The 20,744-nt window shown below is 31.6% G+C and overlaps 2 protein-coding genes across 2 annotated transcripts; both read right to left on the minus strand.

The window, feature by feature from the left end:
• Positions 1-403: 403 nt before the first annotated feature.
• LOC143251460 (uncharacterized) lies at positions 404-2,394 on the minus strand. The gene is made up of 2 exons (XM_076502755.1): positions 2,130-2,394; positions 404-716 (listed from the first exon to the last, which is right to left on the minus strand). The coding sequence occupies exons 1-2, from the start codon at positions 2,274-2,276 to the stop codon at positions 483-485; spliced, it is 381 nt and encodes a 126-aa protein (XP_076358870.1). The 5' UTR covers positions 2,277-2,394; the 3' UTR covers positions 404-482.
• Positions 2,395-2,948: 554 nt separating this feature from the next.
• Positions 2,949-9,849, minus strand: LOC143251461 (uncharacterized). The gene is made up of 4 exons (XM_076502756.1): positions 9,592-9,849; positions 5,567-5,629; positions 5,221-5,382; positions 2,949-3,107 (listed from the first exon to the last, which is right to left on the minus strand). Exons 1-4 carry the CDS (start codon positions 9,698-9,700, stop codon positions 2,995-2,997), a joined length of 447 nt encoding a protein of 148 aa, XP_076358871.1. The 5' UTR covers positions 9,701-9,849; the 3' UTR covers positions 2,949-2,994.
• Between the last annotated feature and the right edge of the window lie 10,895 nt (positions 9,850-20,744).

A 20,744-nucleotide genomic window follows, 5' to 3' on the forward strand; every position in this document is an offset into this window, starting at 1 on the left:
TGAAATGTGAATTTGATGTATAATAGCTGTTACATTTAAATGGACGAAATATATGTAAACAAACATTTCATTACTTTTAGTTTAATATTTTATTCAAGTTTTAACATTATATGTCGTAATAAGTAAATACTGCAAAAAAGGAAATCATAAAAACATGAAAAAAACGCTTGTGAATTGTTGAACTAAAACCTCAGTTTCTTAAATTTCAATAATAGTTATGAATGTTCCGATATGTTAAAACTTTAAGTTTCAAAGTTTATATTTAATTTGCTTGTACATAAACATAAATAGTTAAATTACTATGTAAGTTTCTGCTAACCCAATAATATCAATGATAGTGAATTTAAATATTTTGTGCAATTTTGTAAGTATAAATCACATTCATGTAATTGTACAGTGTGGAGATAAAATCCATCTTTATTTCTCTTAACTCTAGAGAGAACATATTATCAATGGCGGTTTTATAAATTCGTTTATTAATCCTATTTCGCTGTTTTGAAGAAACATCGGGTTGGTTTCCGAGCTTTTCCAATGATAAACGTATCTTGGTTGTCAGAATTTTCAATAAGAATAACAACGTTTTCCTTGTGATGTCTTTGTTTACTGTTAGGTTTAATGATAATAAGTTCATCATAATTTTTCACATGTCCATCAGACAGAGGTCGCTGTATATATTCTTCAATAGCTTTTGTTTGTTTCGATCCTGGTGTTCCTCTCTGAAGATGTAGAATATAGTTATGTTTAGTAGCGCAACACTAAAAATTTTAGTGATAATTTTACTATAACAAGCATAAAAACAAATAAATGTTTCTATGAAAACTATAAATTATGAAATTGGATTCAGTTATCTCATAAATGTTTTCTGGAAACTAGGAAAACTATCTCAAACATTGTTTAATGTAGTTAATAAAGAATGATATACAGCAGACAATAGCTTAAATACCGTTTTCCATTTATATTTTACACGTTCACAAAGGATAACTAGATATTATTATATTATTACCTGGACAAGATGAACGTACGGTTATAATTAAATGTTAAGTGTTCCACTCAATTTATTGTTTTATAACAAGACAAGATGAAAGTACGATTATAATTAAATGTCAAGTGTTCTACTCAATTTATTGTTACCGTGTTTCTCCGATAATAAGACCTACCCATAAAATAAGACCTAGTGTGATTTTTGGGGATAGTTTTAATATAAGCCCTACCCTTAAAATAAGCCCTAGTTAAGAGTGGCAGGAAGAGGAAAGAAATTAAAAAAAATAATTTATTAATTAGTTTAATAGTTAGTTAATTAGTTTGTTTAAGTATTAATCAGTTAGTTTAATAGTTTAATAATAGTTTATTTTAAATGGTTAGTTTAATAGTTTTCCTTTGTAACTTCATTTTTTTAATATATCAAAATAAGACATCCCCCGAAAATAAGCCCTAGTGTCACATTTTGGAGTGAAAATTAATATAAGCCCTGTCTTATTTTCGGAGAAACACGGAATATAACTAGACAAGATGAAAGTACGTTTATAATTAAATTTAAGTGTTCTACTCAATTTGTTGTTATATAAATTACACATGAAAAGTTATGTTATCTGAACTACAAATGACTTGTTATTTACTTTATGTTACAAATAGAAATAGTTTTCAAACTGTCTTTTTTTTTTTTGGCAACTTTGGAGTAAATCACGCACCTTATGGTGCTTTAAAATATTCAATAATTCATTATCAGTAGTGGTAGTATGTATGTGAATGAAAAATTACGAAAGAACATTCTGATCTTTATGTTTTCCAGATGTTATTAATGCTATGAACATTAGTAAAGGTAATCAGACTTATCAGACCTCAATGGTATCGAACACGTGTAGGTCTACTTTGGAAAAAAAATCGCAAGCATTCACACAACTCCAACATTAAAAATTCTCTGAACGCATCTTTCTCAGTAGTTGTGGATAACCCAAGGTATTAACAACACTGATTTTAAACATGCAACATCTGTTTGATATTGCACACGTAGTTTGACGTGGTGTACATTATATTAAAATGGAATGTTTTTAACTGTAAAAATGTAAATTTACTTGTACCAAATATTAATTATAACGTAAGATGAATAAGAACTTAATTGAATTTCGAACCAAAGTATTCCTTTCTTCTAGGTCGTTTTCATATATCGTCTCCAGGGTTGTTCGTTTGGCCACTTTTTGTTTTCTTAATATATTAGTTCTTGTCTTCTTAACATTCTTTGTAGGGACCTTCTTCCCACTTTCAGTGATCAGTGGCATAGCCTCCAATATATCCAATTCATAAGTGGATATCTTTTCATCACCAAGCTGTTTGTGTTCGACACGGTTTTTTGAAACATTCCGTTCTTTCCGAGTTTTTTCTTTCCAGTTGTAGAAACAACAAAGAACGCTGCACGATCATTACAGAAAGTAAATAAATAAGAATCACGTGTTTCAAGACCATTAAAATACATATTATTATTAAATAAGCTATGGATAATAGGTTACAGTTATAACTATAAATGTGTTTCATGCTTAACCAAGAAATAGTTGTATGGATTCTTTATGTATTCAGTTATAATGTTTCAAACCATGGAACGTAGTACTTCACATGAAGCCACATGTACCAACATAATACGTCATATAAAGGTGGAGGTCTCAACGTATGGAACGTAGTACTTCACATGAAGCCACATGTACCAACATAATACGTCATATAAAGGTGGAGGTCTCAACGTATGGAACGTAGTACTTCACATGAAGCCACATGTAACAACATAATACGTCATATAAAGGTGGAGGTCTGATATTAATACCTTGCTTGAAATCAGATCTATCAACATAGTGTCTCGTAAGAAGACAGATACATCAATATAGTACCTCACGTGAAAACAGATGTTTCTAACAGCAGTGTGAGTACAGAAACCAATATCTTCAAATGATTACTTCCTGTGTTCCACATACTTTAATTATAAAGAAATTGAAGATAACATGTAACTTACCACAAAGCAATAAGACATATCAAAATGAGTGCTGTCCACCAAGCGTATCTTGTAACTGTAGATTTTAAAACTGATGGGAGCGTAGCGTTCGGAACCACTTCAGTTGGATCTTAAGACAAGAGTCGTATTTAAAATCAGTTTACTTACTTTATCGATTTCGTAAAACAGAGAAAAAAAACTTCAAATGTAAGTTAACAATAATAGTAATGTGTATAATTCTTTAAGCCCAACAATAATCTTCATTTAACATATTTAAAATTTTAATTCAATAAATACGATTATCTTCACGATGAGAAATCCACTGGAAATAAAAATATATCTCAGAATGGCTGGTATGGGTATTAACACTTTTATTGATAAGCAGAGAATAATGTTTTAAAACGTTATTACACGTATGAGTCGTTGTGAGATACAAATACGATATTTCTTGCATGTATAATGCATTTAACATTAAACAGCGCTCGGAATGGCCAGGAAGGTTAATGCATTCGACTCGTAATGTGAGAGTCGCGGGTTCGTATCCCCGTCGCACCAAACATGCTCGCTCTTTCACTGAGTGGGCGTTATTATTTGACAGTCAAACCAAGTTTTCGTTCGTAAAAGAGTAGCCCAAGAGTTGGCAATGGATGGTGATGACTAGCTACCTTCCCTCTAGTCTTACACTGCTAAATCAGGGACAGCTAGTGCAGATAGCCCTCGTGTAGCTGTACTCGCGGAAAGCTGTTTTCACAGACAGAGCGTTTTAATTAAAGATCTTTAGATCATCTTAGTAATGACGTGAAGCATACAGGTGTGTGGTAGAGATACCAGTATGTTTCTTTATTATTTAATTTCGCGGAAAGCTAAGAGATAGCTTCAAGCGCTTGCTGTTTCTAATTTTGAAATCGTATACTTGAGGAAACACAATTGTTCAATACTATTTGTCTGAATGTTTTAGCCCATCATAAAACCGTGTAAGGGGATTGACCGTTATATTAAAATCCCTAACTTGTACCACTATTTTTCTTCTTACGAGAAACCCATAATACACTACTAGTAACGTTTGTTTGTTTTTCAATTTAAAGGAAAGCTACACGAGGACTATATGCGCTCACCATCTCTACTTTAGCAGTTTAAGACCAGAGAGAAGGCAACTTGTTATGACCCCCAAGCCCAACATTTGGGCTACTCTATTAAAAAGGAATAGAGGGATTGACTGTTACTTTATAACGCTATCACTGAAAGATCGAGCATGTTTGGTGTGACGGGGTTCGATCCCGTGACCTACAGATTAGGAGTCGAGCGTCCTACCAGTAAAGAAAGATTTGTATAAAATTATTATAACTCTCATTATAAGATAATGTTAAACAAACTACTGATTTATACCTCACTGTGTACTAGAATCACCAAGTAGACATTTTAAAATATATTTGAAATTTCAATGGTATCTTAATATGAAAATAGTGGCGCCAAGTAACATTGAGTCGTATAACTTAATACAATTATGTAAACATAGAATTTCTGAGTAAACGTTTTCTTCATAGTGTTAGGAGTTTTTCTCTTGAAACCAAACTTTGGAAAATCTCTGTTAAGAGGGCTGGCATGGCCAGGTGGGTTAAGGCGTTTGACTCGTAATCCGAGGATCGCGGGTTCGAATCTCTGTCGCCCTTTCAACCGTGAGGGCGTTAATGATGTGACGGTCAATCCCACTATTCGTTGGTAAAAGAGTAGCCCAAGAGTTGGCGGTAGGTGTCTTACCTCTAATCTTACACTGCTAAATTATGTATGGCTAGCGCAGATAGCCGTCGCGTAACTTTGCGCAAAATTCAAAAACAAACAAGCTCTATTTACATATGTTTCAATAAGAACTTTTACTTTAGTTATAATATTAGGTACATAGAATGTCTACGTGATGTTATCATTCAAAGAAGAGGGAAAAACACGTAATACTAAATATATATATATATATATATATATGTAATTGTTAAGTATTTTACCAAAACAATACCACTCTGTCATATATGTGTTTTTATATAAATATAAGATGTTGACAAAGAAATATTAATATACTAAGTCGTTACAACAATTGTTCCCACTTCCTGGAAAAGCTTTTCCGAAAAATGCAAAGCTGTTTAATACACTAAAAAACATGGAAGTTATGAAGTGTCTTATTATAACAATGTGTTTTAACAAAAATAAACATTGTTTTAACTTTTAAAGAAACAATAAAAGAAAACCACTACTTCTACAAAGATCTTTATTATCAGCTCCTTCTTCATTAGTAATTTTATCTCCAGGACAAGGCATACAGGCGTCAGCAGCATAAGATGTCATATAAGTCCCTCCTGGGCACGGTAGGCAGTGAGTTTGTAATCCATTGTCATAGTGACCAGGAGGACATGGATCTAAAACCGTTAAAAGTACATAGTTAAGCATTTATTTACTCAGTGTTAATTTTTTATAGTCTTAACAACGAGTTTATTATCAAAAAACAAATTTATTGTATCAAAACTATATGATATTAAAAGTTTTTCATCTTTTTGTGTTTACTGGAAACTATTAACATTATTGTGTGTAATATATACTTACAACACTTGTCAGCATCTCTTCGGTATCCTCGAGTACAAGTGAGGTTTTCTGCTGGAACATACACTGAAGAAAAGAAGAGAGAGTTAAATCTTTTTCAGCTCATAGGATAGGAATAGAAAGTTTTACACAGTGCGAGATTCGTGAGAAAAATAAACGCGTTCTTCAAAACGGTTTTTTAACAGCAAACTTTTATTTCTTTATATAATTAATAACTGAATCAACTCATTAAACTGATCACAAAAACTTGGAATTTTATGAAAGCGCACAGAATTTGTCTTTTTATCAATTATGTTATACCTTGAGGTACGTTTCATTTACTTTGGTATTTCCCTTACAAAATTTGTATTTGGCAAAGTTTAATGTAAAACTGGTTTCACTATTTATTCTAAAGTCAGTTATGCAAATATAAGCTGTTTTGGGAATATTATGATGGTAAAATGTGTCAGTATATGATTTTAAGATGTCTTGCAAACAAGAGTTGGAGGTTGGTGGTAATGACTAGCTGCCTTCTCTCTATTCTTACACTGCTGAATTGGTAAGGACGGCGAGCCATCGTGCAGCTTTGCGCGAAATTCAAAAACAAACAAACAGGTGTACCAGATACATCCCAGTTTCTTGAAAGCTTGCTAATATATTTATGTTCCATAGAGGAAAGAAAGCCAGCAAATAAACCTAATAGCTACCGACCAATCAGCCTGATCAGCCGTTTAGCAAAATTCTCGGAATAATAATCAGTAATAGACTCTCCACATTCTTGGAGATAACATCAAAATTACTAAAAGAACAAAATGAATTCAGGACATTTAGACAAACGATAGACCACCTAATCAGATTAACCGAAACCATAATAGATAGCTTCAATAAAAAAGAATGTACAGTCGCTTGCTTCCTTGATATCGAGAAAGCATTCGACACTGTATTGCACGATGGTCTAATGTTCCGAATGAATGAAATGGAACTACCGCGAGGAATTATTCGCTGGCTATCTAACTTTTTGGAAAATAGAAAATGTAGAGTAAATGTTGAAGGAACATTTTCTGAGTACTTTACTCCAGAAGCTGGTGTCCCTCAGGGAGGGGTGGTTAGCCCTATACTCTTCATCATGTATGTAAACAATATACCACTGAGGATCCGAATCATGGATGTTCTTCACAGTTCGCAGATGATGTGGCAGTCTGGAAAAGTGCCGCAACACCCACAATAGCAGCCACTAACATACAACCGCAACTAAATAGAATAAGTGAATACTGTCAAAAATATAGAATAAAAATAAACACAGCAAAAACACAACTCGTAGTCTTTACGAAATTGACAAAACACAAAAAAACAACAGCCAGAAATATATATGAATGGCGCACTACTTCATACTGCCCCATCGGCAAAATTTTTGGATCAATCATGTTAACGAAATTAAAAATAAAGCCTGGCGAAGAACTAACTATGCTAGGACTCTAACTAGTAAAAACAGTGGAGCATCTACAGATAACATACTAAAAATCTACAAAACATATATTAGACCTGTAATAGATTATGCAGCTCCAGCATGGGTGACTGAAAGCAATAAAATAATTAAAACCAAACTACAAACAATCCAAAACACACTCCTCACAACTGCATACAGAGTTCCAAGAACTATATCATCTCAATTCATTCACAAATATTCGAACATACCAACAGTACCAGATAGATTCCTACATATTACAATAATGTACTTTAATAAGAATTGGATGAAAAACGAATTACTATGCGAACTAGACAGGTACTTCATACATGATGAAGCTAGTCCTAAATATCTCTCCCGATTTAATTTATATTTTAAACATAAGAATAAATAAATACATAAAAATTAATTAATTAATTAATAATAAAATAATAATAATAAATAATATATATATATGTATTAAATAATAATAATAAAAATGCCACCAACAAACTTGACATTTTGCTGATAGAATAAAATAATCACTATATACGAGCCACAATACATGGACATTGCCCTGAAAAGGATCAAAATAATATTCAGTTCTACAATTACAAATACCAATCCGGCAAGAACATAAGTACGGGGAGGAGGAAGAGGTCATAGAGAACCTGACCCTCCAGGGTATGAAATTTCTTACCCAAACACCGAGAGAGATAAAAGAATCCGTTAAAACAGAATATAATAATTTTGCTAGGACGTGAAGACAACAAAGTAGAACTGGTGTTTATTGTAGACGGAAATTTATTTTCTTGATATTCCATTTCTTGAACATTTCATATTGTAAATTCTATTTTTATTTTATTTTATTTTCTTTTTATTTTATTTCTTTATATACTTAGTAACTGTTAGAAAGTTAAATCTTTTTTAGCTCATTTACTGTCACCGATAGGAATAGAAAGTTTTACACAGTGCAAGATTCCTGAGAAAAATAAACGCGTTCTTCAAAACGGTTTCTTAACAGCAAATTTTATTTCTTTATATACTTAGTAACTGAATCAACTCATTCAACTAATCACGGACACTTGGAATTTTTTGAAAGCGCACAGAATTTGTCTCTTTATCAATTATGTTATACCTTGAGGTACGTTTTATTTACTTTGGTATTTCCCTTCCAAAATTTGTACTTGGCAAAGTTTAATGTAAAACTAGTTTCACTGTTTATTTTAATGTCAGTTATGAAAATATAGGCTCTTTTGGGAATATTACGCTGGTAAAATGTGTCAGTATATGATTTGAAGGTGTCTTGCAAACAAGAGTTGAAAGTCGGTGGTAATGACTAGCTGCCTTCTCTCTATTCTTACACTGCTAAATTAGGGACGACTAGCCATCGTGTAGCTTTGCGCGAAATTCAAAAACAAACAAACAGGTGTACCAGGATCCGTTAAAACTGAATATAATAATTTTGCTTGGACATAAAGACAACAAGGTAGAACTGGTGTTTATTGAAGACGTAAATTTATTTTATCATGTGATAAATACAGTTGTCGAGAATATTCCATTTCTTGAATATTTCATATTGTAAATTCTATTTTTAGGTGAATTAATAACTTTCGAATAATCATTTACTAAAACAGATCAGTGAAAATTCTAAAACCAGATAAAAGTGATGGAATAATAACCTTAACGAATCAGAGAATTAAAGTACTAAGAGATAGACAGATAGAAGTAATAAGAAATTTTATTAAAGTTGTTAAACCCTATCATATCAAAATGTGGTAGTTCATATCTTACTAGAATTACATGATATAAAACAAAACGTATCGTTTCCTGATAGGTTTCTCTTTTGCCAACGAATAGTGAGATTGACCGTCACATTATAACGCTCCCACGCCTAAAAGGGGCGAGCATGTTTAGCGCGACGGGGATGCGAACCCGCGAACCTCAGATTACGAGTCCCATGCCTTAACCCACCTGGTCATGCCGGGCCTTAAAATGTAAACGTAGAGGTGTCGGGGATCGAATCCGGGACCTTTCACGTGCAACGCTTTACCACTAAGTTACACCCACTCACTGTTATTTATATTCATAAATAACATTAGGAATCTTGTTGTCTTTACGATGTCTAGTGATAACAAGAGGCCTCATCAGTAATATGGTCGATATTGTGTTGTTTTTACAAATGAAATTACAATTAAAAGTTTTAATTAAACTCCCTATAAACTAATGTTTTTTGTTGTATTTAGTCCAATTCAGACACTTCTAACATTGTTAACTGCTAAAACAGAAGAATCACATTTTGCATAACTCTAACCAACGCATTCCAATGAGCTTAAACAAAAATATCGCAAACATATGGTTACATTAATAATCAATATTGCCAGTTAAACTATAATTCAAATGCTTTCCGAACAGTAAATATGGAGGGAATTCATTTTTAATCAATACACGTGGTAGGTGAAATCTCAAATTCAAAGGTAATGGCTGAAGTCCATTCAAAAGCGAGAAAATCGGGTGTTTTCGATTTAGATGTTATTTCTGTTAAATTAATATGATTTAATAACGAAAATAAGACCTAAAATAATAAAAAAAACTTTTAATTTACCAATGACATTATGCTTGTAATCGCTTTCACCATTTTCACATGTGTAAACTCCCGCGTCTTCAAATTGCACATCAGTCAACAATAATTCGCCGCCATCTTTCCTTTGCATTCTCTCCCTTCTTGTCACTACTTCATTCAGAGGTGTGTACCAATTTATTAATTTTCTTTCTTTATTATGAATATCTTTCGAACAGATTATTGTAACAGTAGAACCATGTATAATTTCGTGGTCTACTGTAGAACATGAAGCAAGCAGTAAACTAATGTAAATATACATTAATTCACTTAAAATAGCCATGGATAATTATTCTTGTTTTCACTGTACGCCTTATATTTAACTTTCTTTTCCGTTTCTAAGTGAAGTATCGCTGTTACTATGCGCATAAAATATTCTTGTTTGAATGACGTCATGAAATGATGCAACATTGTTAAGTGAAAAGCTTGATTAATAATAGTGACAAAGGTATTGTATGTTGGTTTTATTAATTTAATGCAAAGCTACACGAGAGGTATCTATTCTAGCCGAACCTAATTTAGCAGTGTAAGAGTAGAGGGGAGGCAGCTAGTCATCACCACCCGCCGCCAACTGTTGGGCTATAATTTTACCAAAGAATAGTGGGATTCACGGTTTCATTATAACGCTCCCAAGGGCGAAAAGGCGAGCATGTTTGGAGGGACGGAGATTCGATCCCATGACCCTCCGATTACGATTCGAACGTCTTAACTAGCTGGCCATGCCGGACCTGAAAAAAATATTGTTGTCTCAATCAGTCTGAAGCAATTTACTTTGTTGTTTTGATAAAAATCACGTAAACTACATATAGTATCAGACATACAAATGGCGTTTTGGGAAATATTTTGTCTCTCATTATTATTGGTATATAGCAGTTGATGCGATTCGTTAACATGAAAAAGTTCTTATTGCTGTTAATCACACCAGTGTTTTAATTTTACTAATACTACTTATTGTTAAAACGTTTTAGACGTACTCTTTAGACTATGTAATAATAGCTGGATTTCATTACCAAAAGAGCTGTTCTCAACTGTATTCTCGCCGACGGCAAAGCACAGACAGCCCACTGTATAAAATTGTACTTAATTCAGAAATCTACACTACAAAATAAAATATAATTGTGAAAAATTAATTAATTACCATAGATATTTAAGTTTTTAAATACTTATTACAAAAATTCCAAATCGGTTTAAAAAAACGTGTAGTTATTTTAGTTTCTTAATTCTTTTTGTCCAGTCATACGCTATATTGTTATATTTCTAGCATTTACTCTGTAGTTACTACATGTGTGTGGATCTTAACATCAATACAGAATATATATATATATATATATAAATTATCCAATACTTTAGAATCTCATACTTTGAGGGCTATGCTACTCATACCATCAGCATAATTAAACAATTATATAAAAAAGTACTGTTACACTGGATAAGTATATCGTGATATATTTGTTTTGTTTTCAGTTTTTCGTAAAGTTACACAAGGCCTACTTGCGATAGCCGTCCCTTCTTCAACAATATAAGAGTGGAGGGAGGGTAGTTAGTCATCACTTCCCAGTGCCAACTTGCTAACGAATAGTGGTATTGCACGCCACAATTTAATTCCATCATCTCTGAAAGGGCTAGCATGTTTGGTGTGATGGATATTCGAACCCAAACCGACTACGTGTTCCGACTTTACGCTTGTCTATCTCTTTATTTGTTGTTAAGGTACTTTTGCACCCAGCATCTTAACATGTCCATTTATTAGTTAAACTACCAATAAACCGAGAAGAATAGCATCCAAAACTTAAGCATAAATCGTTTGACAAACTAGTAATACAAGTAATGTAAGCTTTCATTAATGTATTTTTTGTTACTGTGACATTTCAGTTTTTGAAACGTTCTTTTATATTTCTATAAATGTTTAATTTAATAAATATGATCATAGATACTTCTCTTCGTCTTTGAAATGTGTTCTTGGTTCGTAGAGTGACGTCCTCGTAACTTATGTATTGTTTTACTTTAATTATCGATTTGATGAAAGAAGCATCATTTCGAATGAGAGTTTGGTTGTTAGATATCCAGCTCCTCTAATTGCTACAAACTTCATAGAGCAACAATTTGGCCAAGCTACTACTACTGCCATATAAAGTTACAATTTTTCTTTGGAGTCTTCAACAGAATGTACTTCATGATCACGAGAAATTTACTTAAAGTAACAATGTATTTCAATACGGCTAGTATTGGTATTAAAACTTTTATTAAAAGGTTTCAAACTTCTTAGGTTAACTTTCAGGTTAACAAAGAGAATTTGCATATTTCTGTATTTTCTTTAGATGACACTTTATAACTATGTTTTTGAAGGCGACTTAATTTCTTTGTGTGTCTCCTTCTTTATACACATACATTTCATAATAATATTTCACCATAAAAAACAAAATATCTTTCTCTCTTTGAAGTTTGATATTTCTGATGACCATCAGAGAAATAAATATTTAATCTTCTGTTTTATGTATAATGCCATTTCATTCACAGGATGGCTTTTAAGTTTTTCGGAACATAGATTCAAATCTGCTATTACTATGTTTAGTTTAACCAGCTAAGGAAAGTGTTTTGATGCACAATGTTTGGTTAGAAAACCAGTTAAATTGTAATAATTATAAGACATTGAATGCTTTGTGTTTATTATTGTTTGTGCTCTAAATTGTGTTAGTTATCACCATTAGATTCCATCAAGTTATTTTATGTGGCATTATAATTGAAATTGATAGTTGTATATTATGATTGATTTAAATGTTCAGCTGTACTGTGTTTATTCTATAAACTTAAAACAAAACTGCATTTTTTTATTTTTTTCTACAGTAAGGACATTTGTGAAGACTACAATGACACCATTTTATGTCCTCAGTGTGACGTAGAAGGATGCAAATGTGGAAGATTAGGCCAGACATGTACTTTTGCAAGAATAACATCTTTTGACAATGGTGCTGCTGTATTTTTTGCTGTTTTTATGTCACTCTGGGGTAAGTATTATATAGATTTACATGTTAAAGCTGAATAGGAATAAATAACATTTTCTTCTTCAGACTCTGTTAGAGCTTTCATACACAAAATATCAAAATTTTTGTTACTTAGTTTTAATCCTTTTTTAAGTAATGCTTTTCTTGTGCCTGTTTTCTTTTTGCATGTTGACTATCCAGCATGCATAGTAATTTTGATTTTAAGATTAAAAATACTTGTATGCATCAGAAAATGTTCAAATTTTACATACAAATATTTTATAACCTCCAGATAATTATCAAACATTTTTGTACAGTAAACAAACTTAATGTTTTGTCTGTTATTTTTGCTAATGAAACTCTGTATGGGCTTGATAGATTTAACCACTATAAACAATTAGGAAATTAATATAAATAATGCTTTTTTTCATCCTGGAATAACTACAAACTATAACTCATATAAAATAGCTTAAATTTGATAACATTATACATTTATATACAAGGGGAGGACAAAAAGTTGCCCCTCCCTTGAAAATGTTGTTAATTTATTTGATATCATATATAACAAATTAACAGAATTTTCAAGGGGGTGACTTTTCTTGTCCACCCCCTGTATATATATATATATATAACAGTATAGAAGTTACAATGACATGGTGCATGTATGCTCATGCTACCATATACAGTAATATAAAACTCACCTTCATAAAGGACCTGAATTTTGGAAAGTAACTCACTAAGAAATTCCTCATGAGATGTGTAGTGATGGATGCCCATAGCAAAAGGGTTACTTCAACATAAAAATGTTCAACATTGTATATCTGCAATACTTGAAATGGTCTTAATTTCAAACCAACATAAAGCACATCAAATTTGCTACACATCCAAGACTTCAAACTTCTATAACTGAAATCTCGCATCAAACACTTTAACTAATTTCAAAAGCATGTTATTACTTTGAGATTTCTTTGTCTGTAATTTGGGACTTTTCAAGGAAAAAAGAACACACTTTACAAAGTATTTTTTATTACTAACACTTTGGTGAACAAAAATAGTTGAATTAATTATCAAAAGTCATATCAGTTTAAAGAGTGATTTGTATTCTGTTGCAAATTCTGTCTTTAGTGATGATAAACTTTATCACTTTGTTTTTATTTACTTTCAGCTGTAATATTTCTTGAATTGTGGAAAAGGTATTCAGAAAAAATTACCCACCTCTGGAATATGACTAGTTTTGCCACCTTAGAGGTAATGTGTGCTTTTATTTCAGTTATTAATTTATCACAATGGACTTGTGTATTTGACATGAACTTTTAATCATGGTAGTATACCTACTGTGATTCTGAAGGTACTAGTTGTGTCATCACAACCTTTGACATTAATCATAAAAATATTTTAATTGTATGTTGTCAGAGTGTTGACTGTTCTGATTGCAAAGTGATTTTTCATGTTAAAATTAAAAATACTTTTTATTTGAAAATTTTCAAGTTTCACTTATGTTGCTCTTTAAACCTCCTTAATAAATATCAGATGTTGTTTGCTCTCAGTAAAAAGTTTATTTTATCTGTTATATTACAAACTATAACTCTTTGAATGATCAGCCAATTTAAACACCCTCATAACCACCATAAAAATAATGAAATAATTGTAACTTACTTTTTTATTGTGCTGGAATAACAGCAAATTGTGACCCTAAACTGTGATAGTTTATCCTAAATAACTAAAAACTTGTGACAATATGCATCTGTTTATTCTTAATCTTATAGTTTTATCAACTTTTGAACCACGTGTAACTATTAATCCTTCCTCAAGTTTTAAATCACTTGGTGAATATTCAACTCATATTACCCTGTTGAATTACATTAAAAAATATGAAGAATATTTACTATTGCTATTCTTTATTTTAGCTAATCTAACTTAACAACTTTCTTGTTTTTTTCATTTTAGTTACTTTTATAGTAATAAATAAAGATTACTCATGAAAAACAAAAAATATGTACTATTTACCATTATTTGTTTTTGTTCTTTACTAATGGCACTACCACACTATATGCCCCCTGCTAGTACAGCGGTAAGTCTATGGATATACAACATCAGAGAGAACTATTGGTAACTTGTAAAAGAGAAGCTGTGTACATGCCAAATGACTCTAATTTCCTAGTGTATGACATCACAAATGAATAAAATAGAAAGCTGTAAAATTTTTGCCTTGCATGAGTAATAACTATTGTAGTTATTATAATAATTACAGTGGAACCCCTCTAAGCAGCCATCCCCCGATTCGGTCACCCCTTGAAAGCAGTCATTCAATCACAGTCCCTTTTTTGTTTACATAATCCCTAATTATGTACAGTGGAACCCCTCTAATCAGGCCAGTTTGTCTCAGTCCCAAAGGTAGCTGCTTTAGAGGAGTTCCACTGTAATTTACATAAAATTATTCAATTCTTGGAGGGGTGATAAGTAAATTATAGAAGAAGGAAGAATCTAGGAACTTAAATACTATTAAAATTTGATTCAGTAATTACATTGTGATACAAAGTTTACTTATATTCATTGATAATAAACTAGTGTAATTAAATTTTGAATTTAACCCTGCAAAAGGTTGTGACATTCACAGTTTGACCTACTTGATATGAAAGGGTTAAAGTTATGTGAACATTTAAGATTTCAGATTTAAAGAAGAACCAATTTTGAGAACAATGAAGTTTAGAAACAGATTCAATAGGTAATGAAGACTTTATTTAATACAGTAACAGTGTTTGGTTTTCAGTGGGAATGATAAATTTATCTATATACAGGAATATGTATGTATGTGTATGTGTACCTCATTATTAAAAATTATTAATTTGAGAAGGGATGTAGGGATCATCAGAAAAGTTGAATCAAAATATAAAAATTGTATTTTCAAGCTGACATCTCGGGACTCTTAAAAAGTAAACAAATATTTTGATAAGTACTGTAGGCATGGAGTTAAAAGAGGGATTCATAGCTTAAGAAAATAATACAGACATAACTTGCAGCTGTATTTATTTACTTTTTTAGAGTCTTTAGCTGTAGGCTTGACAATACAGCCTGAATTTTGATTCATGTTGTTTCTTTATTTTTCTGACAGTCTAGAATGAGTTTTAATTATATTGTTACTTAAGTTGTTGTTTTTTATATTCATTTATAGAGAATACATTCTGAACTTCACAAGTGCATGTGAAATTAGTTGAATGATACATATTTTTTAACAGTTTACTGTTGCTTCTGTTGTATGTTCCACTCATCCACCACATATTAAAAATAAATAACAAATGTGCAAGAGAGAATAAACATATTTACTGGTATACACCTGTAACAAACAAACTGTAAAGTTGTTCTCAAAGGACCATTGTGAAGGCAAAGATTGTATGATCACAAATTTAATGAGTAGCTTCCATTAGCTTGTACTATTATATAACAAAAGATGAACAGTAACAAAGGAATCTCATCAGAATGGGATAATGTTTCTTTTAATATTATACAACAAAGGTTAGTGCAACATAAACAGACACAGTCACATGTTTACTTTGATAGGTTTGCATAACAAATATGTTTGTTTTTTAACAGCCTGCTGTGTACGAGTGTTTGTTAGAATAAGTCAACACAAATAATTCATTCAGTGGCACACTTTGCTTAATTGCCAGTTATCAACAACATTTACTACCACTACCTATTTAAAATTGCAATAGCAATATGAAAGAGTGATATATGCAGTGGTAATAACTACTGAATATGTACTTGTGACTTCTGCTAAGTACAAAAAACAGTAGAAAGAATCACCATTGTGATATTGAATAGTGACATCTGTTATGGTAATCATACAGTGTCAAAAACCTGTTGAAATATTGTCAGGGAAATAAACTTGAGTAATGATGAACAACAGTGGCTTGAATAACAATATGCAACATCAGAATCCCCTAATTTTGTTGTGTCTGTTTCCAATAAAAATACTAGAAAATGCACAAGCTGTAGTTTCCAACAAATGCACATACTAGTAAAACACTGGATTTTTTGATGGCTAAAAATGAAAGACTCAGAAAATTTCACAGCATGACATAATTAAGGATAGGGAAGTAAGTTTAAAAGTACTGTCAGTTTCTTGCAGAAATCTCAGTGGAGTCCTGTAATGCAATAAATATCATTTTAAATAATTTTATAGTGGAATCAAAATCGTGATTTGTTGTGTGATTAAGCTGTCAGCAACAGATCTACAGTTTTGTTTGCTTACATTTTTTTGTGATCTCTATTTGTGGATTTTAAATATCTAGTTTTTAATTATCTGCTATGCTGACTTTTTTAATGCACAGCAATGAAAAAATATGTGTCTAGAGTGAAACACGACCCCCACTAGGCATGTATAAAATTATTCCAGTAGAAAAACAGCCCTTTCAAATAAAGCAAGTGTGTTTAAAACATCTCTTTAAATAAATATTTGTGTCTTTTGAAGTAATTATTTATCAAGGTTTTGTGTAAACATGTTTAACGTGAGTCCAATATAAAAGCAGCCATTTGGAACAATGTTGCATCTGTTATGTACTTATAACCACATAAAGCATCTTTCACTGAAAAATAATTAAGTTTTAAGTAAGTCATGGACATTTACAGCATTCCATATAGCATATCTGTCTATGTTGTGGTTCAAAATGCTCAGTCGATTTTGCTGTAGTTTTGTGTAACAATAACATGAATAAAAATAATACAATTAAGTAGGCAAATTTTAATTTTGTCTCAACAATCATGAAATCATGTATTTTGCTTATTATTAATCTTTTGGTGATCCAATCTATTTACAAGAAAGGTTTTCAGTGGTGTTTCAAGAATGAGTCTACTTTTAAAGGTTTTTTTTTGCCCAAATGATTAGAGATTACTCAAAGGCTTAATAGAGATATCCTAGTACCACAGGTGGTACTGTTTTAGAGTAAGTCTGCATTCTTAAATTAAGATAGCTTTTATAACTTCATGGTCATTGATTTTTGGTTCTATGTTTAAAGTAAAATTGTTTTTAAAAGATGCACTTAGTAACTTGGGAGGATGTTTTATTATTTTCAGTTAATCCAGTTTCCAATTTTCTGCAGTATAGCATTCGAGACAGTTATTTCTCATAATTATGTCTCCACAGAGAGGTGTACTGTATTTCAAGATGCCTGGTATGGGTATTAAATCTTTTATTAAAATAAATTAGAGAACAATGTTTCAACCTTCTTAAGTCTTCAGGTTAACAAAAAGAGTTTTAATACCCATACCAGCCATCTTGAGATACATTTTTACTTCATGTGGGTTCCTCATCATCATGAGAGAGATATAGTTTTTCTGTTGTTTCATTTTCTTCCAAACCCTTTTCAGTCGACTGCCACATCTACATATCTTGGCAGATTATCTTGAAACTTGGTAGGGTCATACTTTGATCCAATATGTCCAGTCAGTATTTTCATTTTTTTTATTTAGGCTTTTTTAAGGGGTCAGATGCCAAACAACCCAAAAGTATATATTTTGGGCTTTTGTGTGGTTATATTTACAGCAGTCTAGAAGACAACTGGCACAAATGTAAATATTCATGAGCTCAATACAATGACAAACAAAAATAGCTAGATTTGCCCATTTTGAATCGTTTTTTTTTACTTTTTTTTGGGGGGGGGCGGGAAGAGATCTGAAAAAAGCATAATTTAGAGGTATTTGTTGATCATTTACTCAGCCATGTTTTGACCATCTTACATGGTGTCTGGTACAAAGATATTTTTGTTCAGGTTCCAAACATGGAGAAACAAAAAATTGTCAAATTGCCCATGTTTAGTAATTATAAAATGGGTTAAGATGCCACAAAAAAGCATAACTTTAGAGTTGTTTGATCAGTTACAAGTTTCATGGTTTTTGTTTTATCATATCCCACAAAACAATTTGCTGCCTAGAAAATCTAGGTAAAGACTTAGTGAACCACTCCGTAAAAGGACAAACAACTTCCAACTGTGTGAAGAAATCTGGACTTTAACTGCCAGACTCCAGTTATAGTTTGCTACAGCAAAGTGTGTTTTTTTTTTAAGTTCCCTAAAACTATTTTAAATTTGTGTATATATTCTCTGTTACAGTAGTTCTTGATGCAGTGATTCTTTATAGACTTAAAGGATAATGTTTTTATTCTTCATCTTACAGTAGCTCTTTCTGTATAGATTTAACACACAGTTTTTATTCTTCAGGTTACAGTAGCTCTTTCTTTACAGACCTAATATGTGATTTTATTCTTTAGGTTACAGTAGCTCTTTCTGTACAGACCTAACATATGTTTTTATTCTTTAGGTTACAGTAGCTCTTTCTGTATAGATTTAGCAGACAGTTTTTATTCTTCAGGTTACAGTAGCTCTTTCTTTACAGACCTAATATGTGATTTTATTCTTTAGGTTACAGCAGCTCTTTCTGTACAGACCTGACATATGTTTTTATTCTTTAGGTTACAGTAGCTCTTTCTGTATAGATTTAACAGTCAGTTTTTATTCTTCAGGTTACAGTAGCTCTTTCTTTACAGACCTAATATGTGATTTTATTCTTTAGGTTACAGCAGCTCTTTCTGTACAGACCTAACATATATTTTTATTCTTTAGGGTACAGTAGCTCTTTCTGTATAGACCTGACATATGTTTTTATTCTTTAGGTTACAGTAGCTCTGTCTGTATAAACTTAACAGACTTTTTTATTCTTCAGGTTACAGTAGCTATTTCTTTACAGGCTGAACAAATTATGTTTTGTTCTTTAGGTTACAGTAGCTCTTGTTGCTGTGGTTGGTGTGATTGTTTACAGAATATCCATTCAAACTGTTCTGTACTTCACATTGATTGGAAATCAGACACTTACCAGCATGGTATTTCTCACTATCTCAGTCACAGCTGCACTGTTGAATCTTGTGTGCATCATGACCTTAAACCTGGTAGGTCACTTAAGTAAGAAAAATTAGGGATATGAAATTAACCTATTTCTAGTTGTGTAAAATGTACTTTTTATGGCTTTATTCAAGATGATATGGATCAAATATCTGCTTATAGTGGAATGTGTATATAAGCATGTGTGTATGTATATATCAAGTACCTGTTTATAGTGTATATAAGTGTATGTATGTGTGTGTGTGTATATATATATATATATTTATAGTTGTAGGTAAGCATATTAGATTTGTTGTTTATTTATTTATTTTTTACTTTGATTTCCTAATGACAAAGGAAATGTTATATGTAATTACTTGTAATTTTTTAAGGTTGTTTCTTGTTTTCTGTTCATCTATAAATAATGTAATGGTTTTTTTCATATTTGTATTTTCAAGAATGAAATTAATATACCTTGGAATTTTTTCATGAATGCACCAAAATAATCATAAGAAAATTTTTATACTTTGCATGCCAGAGAAATTATTAAAATAATGACAAAACCTCAGTATTTAAGTTCAGATGCAAGTAACACTACTATATATTTGTTTTGTAAGACCTTCAGTAGTACTTTTCAGTTTTGGCCATTTCAGCCATGGAGGCATTATAATATGACAGTCAATCCCCACTATTCATTGGTAAAAGAGTAACCTCAGGTGTGGCTGTGGGTGGTGGTGACTAACTGCCTTCCCTCTAGTCATACACTACTAAATTAAGGACTTCTAGTGCAGATAGCTTTTGTGTAGCTTTGTGCAAACTTCAAAACAAACCAAACCAAATAATTTTCAATTTTTTTATAAACACACCCATCATCTTTGAATAATCAAATACTAGGCACAGGAATTAGTGTATGCTAATTATGTATTTGTTCTTTTACCTTTGGGCTGGGCATGTATGTAAATTTGGATTAGAAACTCTTGATTTAAACACCAAAAATTACAAGCCAGAGTAAAAAATCAAAAGAGAATGAACACTGAACCAGGGATAAAATTACCATATTCATATCACACTGATATCTGACACATTTTGGTATTGTTTCATTATTTGTATGTTTGGCCTAGTGGTCAGTGTGCTGAACTCTGAACCTGGGGGTTTTAATCCTGTTGCAGCAAAAATGTCCTTTAACCTTGGGATTATGGGAATGTTGTAAAAGTGATTGTCAAATCCTGCTATTTGGTTAGAGTAACCCAAGAATTGGTAATAGGTGCCATTTCATAGTCTTATC

The sequence above is a fragment of the Tachypleus tridentatus genome, chromosome 6, assembly GCF_004210375.1.
Source record: "Tachypleus tridentatus isolate NWPU-2018 chromosome 6, ASM421037v1, whole genome shotgun sequence".
Lineage (NCBI taxonomy): Eukaryota > Metazoa > Arthropoda > Merostomata > Xiphosura > Limulidae > Tachypleus > Tachypleus tridentatus.